Consider the following 14,641-nt stretch of genomic DNA (forward strand, 5'->3'; position numbering starts at 1 on the left):
GACAGTCATCGTTTTTTACTACGTCAGTTTCGTCGGGATTCGTGGATTGTAATTTTTTATTTATTTGTTTGTTTGGAAGGGTAATTTGGAAAGCAGACGGTAGATTATGAGATTTGATGAGTTGGACGTGCAATTTTTTATAGAGATTTATAGTGACATGCGAAACACGAATGCGAATAGTATCAGTATGAGATACTGAAGAGTGTAATTGGGAAAATTTAATAGTTTCAGTTGATACATTTTTTCGTACAAATTTGTGTTTTATGTCACATAGTTCTTATCGTTTAAAAAGGTATTGAAAACGCTAGGTTTGTGTTCATAAACATTTTCATGATCGATAGTAAAATGGTAATCCGCTTGATTAAAACGTGTGTTATGGTTTTAATACAGAGAAAATTTGATATATAATATTCAACACGTATAACAAGTAAGAATATTGCAAACGATACTAAAATGATGTAAAAGAGATACGGAAATCTAACAGCTTAGAGAAATGTACGAGTAGCAGAAAATACAATGTTACGTATACATACACATTATAAATATACATACAGATAAAATTCATAGCTGTTGCTAGTAAAAAGATTTCTAAAGTGAAGTGACCGAATAATTCAACAATATAGAAACGGTTTTTATTACGGATAATCTTGAATAAATCACAACGACAAGATTACGTACAATTTTATTCGAATGGGTTGGGCAAGGAAACAGCGTGTTTAGAAAAAAAAAAGTTTTATTACACTTACCTACGATCTGTATACGTGAATATACGCAAGTCACGACGTTACATACACAACAACGTACGATCCTGCTCGAGGGTGAAATTTTTAACGGGATCTTTGAGACGTTCAAAATATTCTCAACCCTTGCGTAGAGCACCCCGCGAGGAAATAGGAAGGAAGTTTAAATCACGATTTCGTGTCGGATTGGATTAAAAACATTTCTTCATGTTCTTGATATGTCCAAAATTGGCGAACGCAATGAAAGACTTTGCCATAGATGAATAATGATCAATTATTTAAATAATAGACAGCTAAGCGAACGATGGTACATCGTTTGATGTAGTAGTAAGAAAATGTTTTGTACTCTAATCCATTTATTCCTTTTTCCCCGTATAATAATATTTATTGTGCTTCATGTCGATGATCCGTTCCTATGGTAAAATCTTTTCCACGATTCGTCAAACGGTCGTTTTCTCGAATTATCGCTCGTAACTCACGGCATTCCCTCTTTTCCCGAAAATAGCCAAGCGAGTTTACGCGCGATTGAGTATTCGTGACTATATCACGATCACCGAGTTATATGTTACAGCATATCGACTACATTAATATTCTTCTTCGACTTATAGCTCCATTCCATTGGTTATGCAGCTTGAGAACGCGATTACGTGATTAGTTGAGGATAAATTTAACGGCGAGTTGCGAGTTCCCATGTCTCTTGATCTACTTTCCATGCGAATCATGGTCGACACTATCGGTTGCTTCACTTATAAAACGATAACTGGAGGAAAGGTTTATGCACCGATGGAATTTGCGATAATAAATGCGTTAAACTATTTCTCACTCCAGAGTAAAATTATTAAGCGGATCAAACGACTGGCAACCCTGTACCTCTGTCATTCCTGCTGCATCGACACGCAAAGTACGATCGACTAGATTTTATAGTGGCAAAGAGATCACGGCTCAAGTAGAAGGCATAAATTACCCAGTAAAATCGAGCCTATACATTAATCCTTTTAAAGATACGTTGCTTATGCCACTTAACGCTACGCCTAGTTTATGCACGCTACCACGATTCTTGTTTTCTCTTTATTTTATCGATTAACATGTCGGCTGTTATAATGACTATATGACACGTCGCTTGGGTAGTTACGAAACGTTAAAAAAATTCGTTTCGAGTTATTCTTTCGCAGAAAAGGAGCTCAACGTCAACCTTATTATTGATATTGTATATACAACTTCTTTTCTCATTAGTCTGCATCTAATCTCTTAAGTAGTTTGCACCTTATTCACAAAAGAATTTTCAGCTTCCAGTTTATCATTCACCGACGAATCACAGGGAACTATACGATTAGCTGTGGATACTATTCACTCACATGATAACCATATTTTTATCAATATCCACCTTATCAACTATAGATACGACCGAAATCGGTGCATATCCCTCGATAATACAGATTTCTTTCACGAAAGTTGTCAAAATAGTTTATTCCTCCGACGAAATAGGTTGCACGCCACTGATTCCTCTTCAGTTTCTAATATAGAGGCTTAAAGTGGCGTTTCCTCCTCTTGCAGTTACCTGGGCGTCGGAGGAGGTGGTGGTGGTCATACGGCGCTACCTGTGTAGAAACCTGTTTTACCAGCCATGCCAGGTCCTCGTTTCCTCTTCTCACATTCCATCGTGCTAAATGTATTTTGGGCGATTTGCGACTTTCTCTTCGGGTTCTGCAGCGTCATACTTCTCTGACTCGAATTCGAACTAGAACTAGTTCCTGGCTCGGATACCCTTAAAATCCCAGAATGTATCGTGCCAAAATTCTGATAAATATATTGAGACTGAATAGCCGAGACAGACGTGTTCTGATTTTTTAGAGTGATGGGCACTGTCTGCCCTGCTAAACTATTGTATCGCGTATCGTATCCGAACGGAGTGTCCAACAACGATTCGTTTTTCTCTCCATATCCACTGAGTCTGGAATCGAGGAGACCTTCCTTTTCGGTAAAGCCACTCAATCTCGAGTCCACCACGTTTTGTTCAGTGGTTTTAGGAGAAAATTCGGAATATCGTGGCTCTTGGCCAACAGAATGTTCTTTATTCTCTGTGAAAGCTATCATATTCTGTCGCGAGTCAGACAGAATTCTAGAATCGATTAAACCTTCTTTATCGGCAAAACCGCTTAATCGTGAGTCGATAACGCTGGCTTCTGACTTATCCCCGAAGGTGTATCGAGGATCACTATTTTTGGCATCTGGATACGCTGGTAAAACGTGAGATAGATCTGCCTTATCGACATAGCTGATAGCTTGCGGGTTCGAAGCACAGATATCCGGGGCTGTTTTGCATAACAGAGATGTTCCTTCCTCGGGAGCTCTTTGGGATGCTGCAAATGTGATAAATGTGTGTTCATTAATCTACTTTAAGCTAGATAAAGTATATAATAGAATAAGTAGAAGTACATTTCGAGGGCTGCCCGAATCCTCGAGCCTGTGGAGGTCCAGGCGATTTCTGGTGAGCTCTTACTAAGTACTCTGAACTTAGTCCTCTCTGTTCCCGTAATTTTCTCTCAGCACCAGGCACCATGACTCTCACCTTGAAAAATCAAAGTAATAATAAGGTCCAACCAGAATTCAAAATGTAATTAGTTACAATACTCTATATATCAGAATGTTTATTTATATTCAAATCGAGAACGATTCTTTCTTCTTTCAAACAATTTTTGTACCAACTATATTTTATCCTTGTATGATATCCATAAAAAGTGATTATTACGACCTTACCATTTCTTCCACTGTGGAGAAACGAGCCATATACCCAGACATAGTCAACACAGCGGCAACTTCTGCGAGAATCAAAGCCAGCCCTGACAACTGAAGGCACCAACCATACTGATACTGTGGCAGACCGTTGTCATCAGCTTGCATGGTCGACGTAGAGGGCAGACTGTACTTTCCCGGCAATTCCAATGATGCATCTGATAAAGCAGATGCTAGGACTATCAGGCCACCACCTAACGAGAGTCCTGGAACACAAATGAAATTATTACTTGGCTTACATCCTAATGTCTTGAATATTTATGGTTTTCCGGCGGAATCGGTTCGACATTCGTGATTTACCATCGAAACTATGCTCGGTGTACTGTTCATCGGAATCGAGCCAACTTGATAAACTCCATTGGATAATATGTAAACTTTCGTAACAGCCAGATCTTTATCATGGTCTGGATGTTTTTGGATTCAGTGCATTTTCAAGTTAAATCATTCGTTTCTTGTGTTACCGGCTCTGTGGAAGATTCGAAACTTTAATATTTATGAAGGGTTACTGTCTTCAAATGTTTTATATCCTTTACTATTCTTTCGCCAACCTAACAAACTTTCTACGATAGTTACTGGAAATTTCACATTTCTGATCTTATACTCAAATGTTTTAAGGAGAATTGTTTAACCATCGATGACTACAGTGTATTTTGTACCAGAGAAACGAAATTAAGAAGCGTGTAAAAAGAAACACAAATTTGTATCTATATATATTTATAAATAAATCTCTGAATTCTCTAAAAATGTAGCATCGCAAGTTCTATGGAATGTATCAGAAGCCTTCGTTTTAACATAGATAGCCATAGCTAAAACATTAAGCTGAGAAAAGTAAGTAAGACGGAGTTTATTAATAGCGCGGAAGGGGTTGTCGTGGATTAAAGCAGGTGAAAAGTTGAGAAACTGATCCAAGTTTCTGGCAGACCAAGTTCCTAGGCTTCAATCTTCCCTTTTATTATCGTTCGATCGCTCGTATCTCTTTAAGCCCGGCCAACAGCGTTATTGCATTCTCGTAAATACGCTAGCATTACAGTGGTAATGCGAGACGAATGGAGCCATTAAAATTGATCGTTCCATAAAGCTTGTCGCGTTTTCTGCATCCTTAACTGCGCCTTTCGGCTGAATAAACGGCCCCACTAACAGTAATTGAGGTCTAACATTGCTCTGCACTCTTCCTGACCAGCAATTAGATTCAACGTTTCAATGAAAAGAAAAACACAACAATCCGTGAAACCATTCGCTCTAAATACTTAATCTTACCTTTTGAAACTAAGTAATTGAATAAACAAATTCTAACAGTGTGCTGAATTATTCTGTTAAAAAAGTTAAATTGATCTGTCCCAATTAAAAGAAGAAAATATTTTTCGTCGCGCACTCTTCGTTCGAAACGAAAATTTTCTCTTCGTCAAAAACGAGTACTCTTACCCTTCCGAAGCTCTCTCTCTGTCCTTCTTTGAACATATCAAAAAGGCCGTGTTGGCCGCGTTTACTCTTTATCTACAGGGTATTCTTACCACGCGTAAAGCGTGCCGCATAAAAATTTGCATACGCGTAAAACGAACGAGGCAAGCTTGGTGCCGTTTCCTCGACAGTGGATTCAATTCCAGTCGCACCCAGCCACCGTCGACGGGACATTGTTATGACGGGATAAGCCCTGCCGTTATTGCATTCTTAACGACAGATAGTCGGCCCGCGTCACGGCGACCTGGATTATCTCTGAAACGCGCGAGCTACGTTCTCTGAGTCTTCTTTTCAGATCGTTTTTGAAAGACTTCATCTGCTTGTCGTGTCCATTTTGCTTCTATTTCACGAGGATACGCTGTTGTTAAGTCATTCCATAAAAAAGTTCCCTCTTTATTTTATCTCCTTGAAGTTCGTTCTTGGAAACGTTATCATATATATGTTTATTACCTTTCTGTTTTACGGAGTTACAGACCTCCGATTTAATGCTATTAATATCGTCGAGGAAATTGTTCTATATTATTGTCAGAATTATTTCGTTGAATTAGATTATTTATTGTTCGTGAATATAGTTGGCGTGAAATATGCACGTTTTATTCAGAAAAGTTAAAAATACATATATAGAGAGCACGGCAAAGTTATATTAATACCTAAATGGGAAACTGCACGTTATTTAGCAAATTGAATAACTTTAGCTAATATAAATCGTCATTTTCGACGGGGAAGGTAAACACATCTCTGTAGAATATCTTCGATAATTCATTAACATGATTTATATTTGCATTCAAAATATTACACTGTTAATACGACGCATGTGTGATGTGACGTATGAAATTCGGGAGAATTCAGATGAACGTGATTAAGTTCGAAAATCATCCGAGATTTCTTAAAATTCTCGGTCTTTTTGCTTCCTTGCTACAAAAGAGCAATAATCGGTGCACAAGACAGTCATAGATTACAAATTTGCTTGGAGATTAATTTCAATAATTGATTGCTACTTCAGCTTGTTAAATTGCAGCGGGCACAAAAAGCATGCATATTTCATTTGCGCGTCTCAGTTGAACGCTGAAAATGTGTCTGGATGAATTTAAATTTCAATTAACGCTGCCATACGTTTTACAATCGGACGTACGTCGTTTTGGGGGCAAAGTTTATGCTCCGTTTCGATTCGGGGCACGTATCCGCGTCCTCTCTGAACATGAACACGCGGAACGCACGCACGCCTTGTCACAAAGGTGATTTAAAATTTGAAAATAGATAGCGATCGGAATCAGCTAATCCCGTTGGTTATTTATTACCTTAAATCAATAACGTCTACATTGAAATATGTATTCAGAGGGACAAACATCGAATTTGTAATTTATCTGACAGTAAAACTTACTTTTTCTAAAATTTTGTATACTGAAATACACTGAGAGTAATTTTAGCACAGAAGTATTTCACTTTTAAAAACGTTATTGAAATGATAACGCTAACGAGAACTATCACACTCATTAAAATGGATTCTTCGTTTTTAAAATCTTAGCTTGTTTTAATTATATTTTGCTTATTTATTTATTTTCATCGTTAAAGAAATTTTAAAATAACAATACTGAATGCTGGAACTACCAAACCCGTCGAAATAATCATTTTCAAATCATTTTTTACGATTACTGCAAAGATACTGATATTTTTGCCCAAATTAATATTGATTTTGATTTATATAGAGAGATAATTCGATATTAATATATTTTAATTAATATCATTTGAATTATGCTTACTGATTTATATGTGGAATATCTAGATACATATTAAACGTCGGTAGTTCTAGTGTTAAATGAAAGAATCTTGCACTTCTTTATTTTTTAAAAGATTCTTAATTATTCGAAGGGAAGAATCTAGGTGAATAGGTTTTTTTCTAGATCATCCGAACGTAGCTGAATCGCCCCAGAGAATCCACACGTGATCCAGCATTTCACACGTATTTTACCCTGCCACGTACAAAAACCTGTTCCCCCGTATCGACGAATCGAATTTCTATACGCAGAGGGGTTTAATTAGCGTGCTGCTTGTCAGCCGCTGCGTTCCCTCATTCACCGATTTCATTTGCAAGTATGCCAGGCTAGACGCTGTTTATCAATTAGCCCTAGTTAGCAGGCACGACCCAATTTCACGCGTCTTCAGAAACAAGCTCCGACAGATGTGAAATAATTATGCGAGGAAAGGCCGTGGTACAAGTTTAAGGTTCGTTAAGGGCTGTGAAAGGGATCTTTGTTGAATTTGGGTTAATCCTAATTTGCCCGACTAATTACACTTGGATCTGATTCCTTTAGATTTCCGAAATCGAATTTCTTGAAATAGTACCACAACATAGAGGATATTTGCAACAGATAGTGGCTACGTCCAACAAAGTAATCCTGTCGTTTTGTCGATCAACTTCGTTAAAGGTATAAAGCTGCACACACTTTATTCTCGTTATACGATATTCCTCATATACGATGTGATTGATAATAATTCCAAAAGATGAAATCAATATTAGTAAAAATTTACATTCATCAATCACGAACGAATACGCTCGACGTATTCATTCAGATTCCTCTGAAATTTCCTCGGGGAAAAAAAGGAAGTTTGCAATTGTAATTGACGCAGACAGATGACGAAGATTGTATCAGTATGGGAGTAGTATCGCGGAAATAAATCGGGGCTCGTGAATCATATCAGCAAACGAAAGTTCGCGGACAGTCGTCATCAGAACGTCGACGAGTTTGGAATATTCAATCGAGAGTCGTCTTCAATTTCTCCGTTGACTCGATTCTGCTACGCTTTGTTCCCGGACAACTCAACCCATCGCTCAATTAATTAGCAGTAATTGCAATTTAGTCGTGGAACGTTGGATTCGACGAAGTGAACTCAACGTTTCCATTGACGCAATATGAACGTGGCATTCGGACTCTGTTCAAAAGTAAACGTACAGGATCCTCGTGCTTATCAGAGTTAATCCTGGGCGAATGTTGAATGGAAATTAAATGGAATTAGCGGTTACCCACTAATCCTTTGGCCCTCCCGCTTTAGAAAATTTCGCAAAAGTCGTGTAAGCCTTAATTGTATAATTTATGAACATGTATTATTCGTATTTTGTAGAAATGCCAAATTAGAGATGAGACTTTCAATGTACGAGTCTCACATAAAATCATTAAAACTATACATATATTTAATGATTAAATGGTACTTCTCTCTCTCTCTCTCTCCCAATTTTCGATTGATTGAATCCTTAACTAATCCAACTGTAAGATTAGGTTCAAACGATTAGGACGCTTTGTTATTCGAGAACTTTTTATTTTTCCTATAAATCTTGGGATCCTTTCTTGTTTCCATTCAGAAACTTCTGCGATGGCATTCTCCGTTCAAATAATCTCAATCATTCGACCCAAATACTCTTCCTTTACACTCCTGGATTCTAAACCAAGTACACATCATTCGCACGTCTATCGATCTGTTTCCAAACATTCTTCACTCGCTGAACAAAATTCCATCACTCCCACGCTTCGAGAAAATTTAAGAATCGTGTTTCTTAGTAGATTCTTTTCCTTTGGTATACCTATTGTTTGCACGTTCCGTGAATTTACGAAAGATAGAAATTTTGGACGATTTACATGCCGCAGGATGGAATAATCGTGTGAAAATATTCTGCAGAGCCATCAAGTTTTGAACGGGTAACTGTACAATTCTGGCAGTCAATGAACGTCAGTAAAAGCACGAACGACGTCCAATCGACAGACACGTCTGCTCTCGCTTATTGTCTATTATCTCTTGTGTCGTGGAATATCTTTTATCCTGCAAAGGAATTGCAGAAAAAGTTGCTCTGACATATTCCCACAAACGTACGTATCTGCGTTTGATACTATTCACGAAGAAAATAAAAACAAACATATTTTAATAATCTTTCATGTGAATTTTATCCCGTACACGCAGGTATATCACATATTTTTAATATGTTATATTCTGGACGTTATTTGCTACTATATAAATATTTTTCACGAAGTGGTTCAACTGCAGCATTCAAGTTCAGCTGAGTATGATTACCCCAGGAAAGATTTATATATCATGGTTATCGTTATTGCCATCGGCTGGGAAATAAACAAAATACTTAACGCCGAGAGCGTTTCAGTGATGGCGAATCGCAGAGAGTCGGGCGCAGTAGTAGCGGACTGCACGAGTCAGCCATAAGAATTCCGAAGACCAGCGCTCTGTTAGGTCTTGGTTAGATACGAGCTCTGAATATAAGCTCCTCCCCTCTATCTGTAAGTTAGTAGATAACAGATAGAGAATATTAACCACTAAACATGTCTGTATTCACCAGCGAGTTTCCTCTAAAAATTTCGAAGGAAATAAGAAAAAGCGTAAGAGGAAATAATATAATGTGCGTAACATTTTGAAGTAAAACTGTAGTTTCCTTTATATAAATTGATGAATATGTCGACGAGAAGGATTCTGTCTAAAAACTATCTGAAGCTCTAGTAAAGACTTTTGCGTAGTTTCGCGATAGATTTTTGTGAGCGTGTTATTGAAAAGTTCGTTGGAGAAGTCGTAGAGAATGATTTCACTATTAGTAACGTCTCCGAAACTTGTTGCTGTCACAGAAGTTGCTCGAGTAACGAGCGACCATTTTTCCTTTGACTTTTCTCCTTTATTTTCTCTGGTGTTTGGCGTCTAAGAAACTTTCAGATAAGCTCGAAATTCATCGAGGTAAATGTAAGATATCGGTCGTACTTTTAGAAAGTTCAAATCGATTGAAATTAAGGAAAATGATGTGAAAAAATAGCAGTGATAATTATATCAATTTTTCTGTTATCACGCAGTTTGCAGTCGTGGGTACGAGAAGTTATCGTAGTTTGATCGTTTAATGCGTTATGTGACATATTGATTTCCAAAGGTTTCATCCAACGTAGGTTAATCCTGTCTAGGATCATTCAACTGGTAACGAGCATTCAGTGAAAAATTTATCGTTCTACCAGTACAGAAGTTTCGTGTTTCGTTGTTTTGCAATGGCATTTTTTAAAACATCATTTATTCATCATAAATTACAAAAATATTAGATCGTTGTTGTTCGACGTTAATTTTGCAACAACTTCTATTTCAATACAAAAATTAGTATTTTATTCATTTCGCTTGTCTTGTAGAGATTATATATACTATCCTAAAATTAATATATTCCGAAGTTTTTTAATTTCCTGCATCCACGGTATTAAAGTAACATTTTCAAACACTTTAGCCTTTGTACAATGCAAATACTCTCTTTATGAATACATTTTTGATGCGAAGTGACGACAGAGCCCGAGATAATCTTGTAAGACGCTGGCTGGAACAGGGAAACAGGAACAGAAATTTCCTTCTAAGACAAAATGCAGCTGCTGGCACCTCCTGTCTACCTTCTCGTATCCACTCCAGGTGGAACGTAACATGCATGTACCTTGTGTTCACCAGCGTGAAGCATCACCGGTCCCTGGAAAGTAGCTTGCATCAAAGTTGACAAACTTGATTCACGGAACTTGAGGAAAAGCTTCAACAGTCTCTGCTTCAGCTCGCGTAATTTAAACTAGTCAAACTGTGTTCTTGCTAATTTAAAAGATAATACAGATTAAACCGGAGTTCGGTAGGAAGTAATCACGTACTTTCATGTTTGATCAAAGAAAAAGACTTCCCGCGTGTTTTGAAAGAGTGCAATGTTAAAAATGTATACGCGGCTATATTATAGACTGTGTATCAAAATTAATGGAAATCTTTTTTTATTTTTATAATCCGCAAATGGTAGGAAATGTAGCATGACAAAATATGTACTATTATTTTCCTATTGCAGATCTTTTCTTCCATTTTTTGCCGCTATAACCAAAGTCACGTTAATTAAGAATCTTTTGGTTTTCTTTATTTTGGATAAAGAGTACGCTAGAAAGAAGAAAGATATAGGAAACATATAGTTCGAACAAATTATTGAGCTACGTATAGAAGAGTCGTCGTGACAGACAACCAATTCGAGAGCACTTACAAGAGAAACAAACGTAGTTAGATATTACTTTAGAAGGAGAACTCGGTCTCTTGAGTCATTTCTTCTCAAACACCGCCGCTGTCGCGCAATAGAACAGGGAAATAAGATTCCAGCGGTAAGAAATCCTCCAAGGACTTGCGAACTTTTGATTACGTCGGATCTTGTTTCCACAAGATCAAATGATTTCCTTGAAAACATCATTAAAAATACTGCTCCCTCTGTATCCAATTTTCCAGTGTCTAAACCTCGTATCATATCAGACAACTGCTCTGGAATAATCAAATTCGTGAAAATAATTAAGTCAAATTTGTTACTCTGAAAATGTTTATCAAAGACTACGATTAATTTCTCTAAAAATATTATTGCAATTTTTAATAATTTTCTCAGTCGTACTAAGGTATACCACAATATTATACATTACGTTTAATAATAAATGTAACTGCAAAATTAAGAATATTTCTCTTTATTCGATTTGAGTAAATTCATCTCTTAAAAGTCTTCAAAAAAGAAATTATACCAGAAAATCCAGCATTTCCTGCCGCTACTTCCGTCTCCGATCAAAGAAAGTTTACCAAAAACACATATGGCACTCGTCAAGAATTTCAGCATCCAACCGGAATCCTCGACGAGTTCACCAACTGCACATGTTGAAAAAGATCGGCTCTATAGTCAAAAATTCCCCACTGACAATCGTTCACGTGTAGGAAAATGTCGAAAACAACGGGGTTTAATCCGTGGAGATTATAAGAGTCACTCCGGCAACGATTTTGCAGATCCCGAGGGAATCGCGAATTTCTTGGACGGCCAGGAGTATTTCGGCCAACTATTCACTCCGTCGAGTATTCCAGCACGGTTCCAGCGCATAAATTTCAAGCGTGCCTGCGATGCTTTATGCCGGCAGGATTAAATAACTTGACCCAGTCGCAACATATCACGCCTAGGAAGCATCTCACCTGCCCCCTTCCAATTGTCGTTCTCGCACATTCTTTTCCAACATGGTCCAACCTTTTCCCTCGTTCCTCCACTATGAAACCGTTTCTTAAAACTTGCGTTTGTATTCAGTATGCATAAATGTGCGTTAAAAATGTTTAATATAGCTATTTAAATGTAGCACGATTTGGGTGTTGATTGGACGAATGTACATTAGGTTTTATAGTCGTTAAAATAATCTTAAAGGTAGAATAAAATACGTAATCGTTAGAAACCCTTGACAAAAATTTTCTGCCATAAAATTCATCGTCAAACTGAAAGCACGTGTGGTAGCTATCTCTCAATAACTTTCTCTTCTCAATCCTTAGCAAACACGTGTTTTCTTTTCCTCAGAAAATTCTCCTTCACTGTTTGTACCAAACTGTAATTATTACAATTTCTTCTTACTCTATACCAAATCTCTAACATCAGTCCAGGCGATGACTGATCAATCCCTACTATCAAATTATGATCAGTCACAATTCATTCTTTCTCTTTATCAAACTTCAAACATCAACCCCGACAAAATTTTAAAATTATTTACGCACACGATTTTCGCTTGTAAAAGCCCCGTAACCAGCAAAATATTTAAGTCGCACCATAACCAGCTCTGAATAACTTCTATCACTGAACCTTTAACGAACACACTTTTCCTCTTCTCAAGCTACCTTGTAGACCTTCTCCTTTCATCTATCCATCTAGAAACCCATCCATAAGGATTCCTGTTCAGTTGGCTTCCTTTCACCAGCCACTCTTTGCCTACGAAGGGGTGAGTCTGGTAAAGTCTTGCGTGGCATTTCTCCGAGATGCAGCGAGTCTAAAACACGGGGACTTTCTCCATTGTAGTTGTAGTCAATGTTCCGCTGGTCGTCGTCGTGATCGTCGTGGAAATTGGATCGACCATTCGATATCGTGGCCGGTATTCTCGAAATTCGAGCGGGCTTGCTTGCCACGCAACGGCCGCTCCTCTCCACCGTTCGTATTAATATTAAATTCCGGTTGCTGGTGGCTGAGCCACGGGTAGATGGCTCCGGCATGGCCGTGCCTCTGGATGCCGACTCGCAGACAAGAATTATATGAGCGAATGCTTCGCGTCCCTCCTGTCCGACGCACGATGGATCGCGGCTAGTTTTCACGAAAACGCTCGCCAGGGAAATGAATTCGGTTTCGCCTGGTTTGGGTGTTAATTTGCTGCACGCGGACTAGTCGGAAAATTGGCGTGGGAAACGTGGAAGTGTTGGCTGAGATTTGTTTTGTTCTATTTTTGTTTTTTCTTTGTTTTTGGTTTCTAATCGATTTTAAGCGTAATTTGCTGCGTGGAAATATCACGTGGCAAGGTGTTTTATGTTTTCACCGTTTCGTGACGAAAGAGACTATATGGATGTATAATAAAGGGTTTTCATAAATATCTGAGCACTGCTTCTGCAGTAGATTATAGATTATAAGCACGAAAATAATGAGAAAAGCTCTATTATGATATTTACTTAACTAATTATTTTAGATATTATTTTACATATGATTTGTAACGCGAAAATATTTTAGAATATGCAATAGTGTATTTAAAGATTTTATAAGGAACGAGAACAGCGAAATTCAATGTTTAGAGCATCAAAATTTCATACGCACTAACCTAATATTTTTCTCTTATGTAGTGAGATCTAATCATTAAAATTTCCTCGAAGAAAATTCGTGTAACGATTCAAGATCAGCGATCATTGGGAAGAAACGAGCGACGTTGCTTAAGAGTCGACGATAATTCGTGATCAAGCGATTCATCCTCTTCCGCGGATGGAGCGCGTATTTGTCATGATTAACACGCGTCATAAAACGAGCCAGCTTCACCGTCGAACAATGCCGTGCGAATTAATGAGGACACGAGAACGAAGGCTGTCATTCACTGACGCGGAACTATGATCTCCGATTGGCAAGGGAGAACTCGGTTGCGACATGTTTGTTCAATGAGATCCCCTCCGAACACGGCTCATTTCACGGATCCCATTGATAATCGAATACTTAACACGCGATGAATTATGATTGTCATCCTGGCGAAATTATACTACGTATAGAGATTGTAAAAAGTATACAAAGTTCCAGAAAGTGTTCATTTTGTATAATCTGACATGAAGAATTTGCTGCGAGAATGTCGATTAGAAAAACTATGTCGATAGTATGTTAAAATAAAACGTCTAAATGTTCATGAATTCCCTTTTTGTAAGAATCTAGGTCTTTCCTCTTCAACGGCTGACTGTTCTTGCGAGTCAAGGGGTGTAACGTCGAGTGCGTCGTCAAGAAGTACGAAGAAGTACATTTGACGTTATAATAACGACGTCGTTAGGCGAAACTTCCCTCTCTTACGTGGCTTCACTGTGGTTCAAGTAGTCAGTTTTTCGCCAAGCATTCGCGGTATCAATAACCTCATGATCTCTATTTTTCCTTTCGTGACTGCCGCCATGGAAAACAATTCTTAATTCCAATTAAAACTTCAAAGATAGAAAATACTACACTGTAAATCCCGTAATAAATATAACGACAGAAATTTTCTAGAAATATAAAAATTCTCAAATAACGTGCCAATAAATTGTTTCTAGGAATAAATCTTCGCTCTCTACAAAACATTTACGAACTGCTCCACAACAAGTAGCTAACAATTTTCGTGTCA

The 14,641-nt window shown here is 37.8% G+C and overlaps 1 protein-coding gene across 1 annotated transcript in view; it reads right to left on the reverse strand.

The window, feature by feature from the left end:
* Positions 1-205: 205 nt before the first annotated feature.
* LOC139992803 (uncharacterized) overlaps positions 206-14,641 on the reverse strand; it is a 160,282-nt gene continuing 145,846 nt past the window's right edge. The window contains exons 6-8 of the mRNA XM_072014006.1: positions 3,498-3,739; positions 3,177-3,309; positions 206-3,100 (exon numbers count right to left, since the gene is read on the reverse strand). Of these exons, the coding sequence (XP_071870107.1) occupies positions 2,325-3,100; positions 3,177-3,309; positions 3,498-3,739 (1,151 nt within the window). The 3' untranslated portion in view covers positions 206-2,324. The remainder of the gene's footprint in view (positions 3,101-3,176; positions 3,310-3,497; positions 3,740-14,641) is intronic.

Source organism: Bombus fervidus, chromosome 12, assembly GCF_041682495.2.
Source record: "Bombus fervidus isolate BK054 chromosome 12, iyBomFerv1, whole genome shotgun sequence".
NCBI lineage: Eukaryota > Metazoa > Arthropoda > Insecta > Hymenoptera > Apidae > Bombus > Bombus fervidus.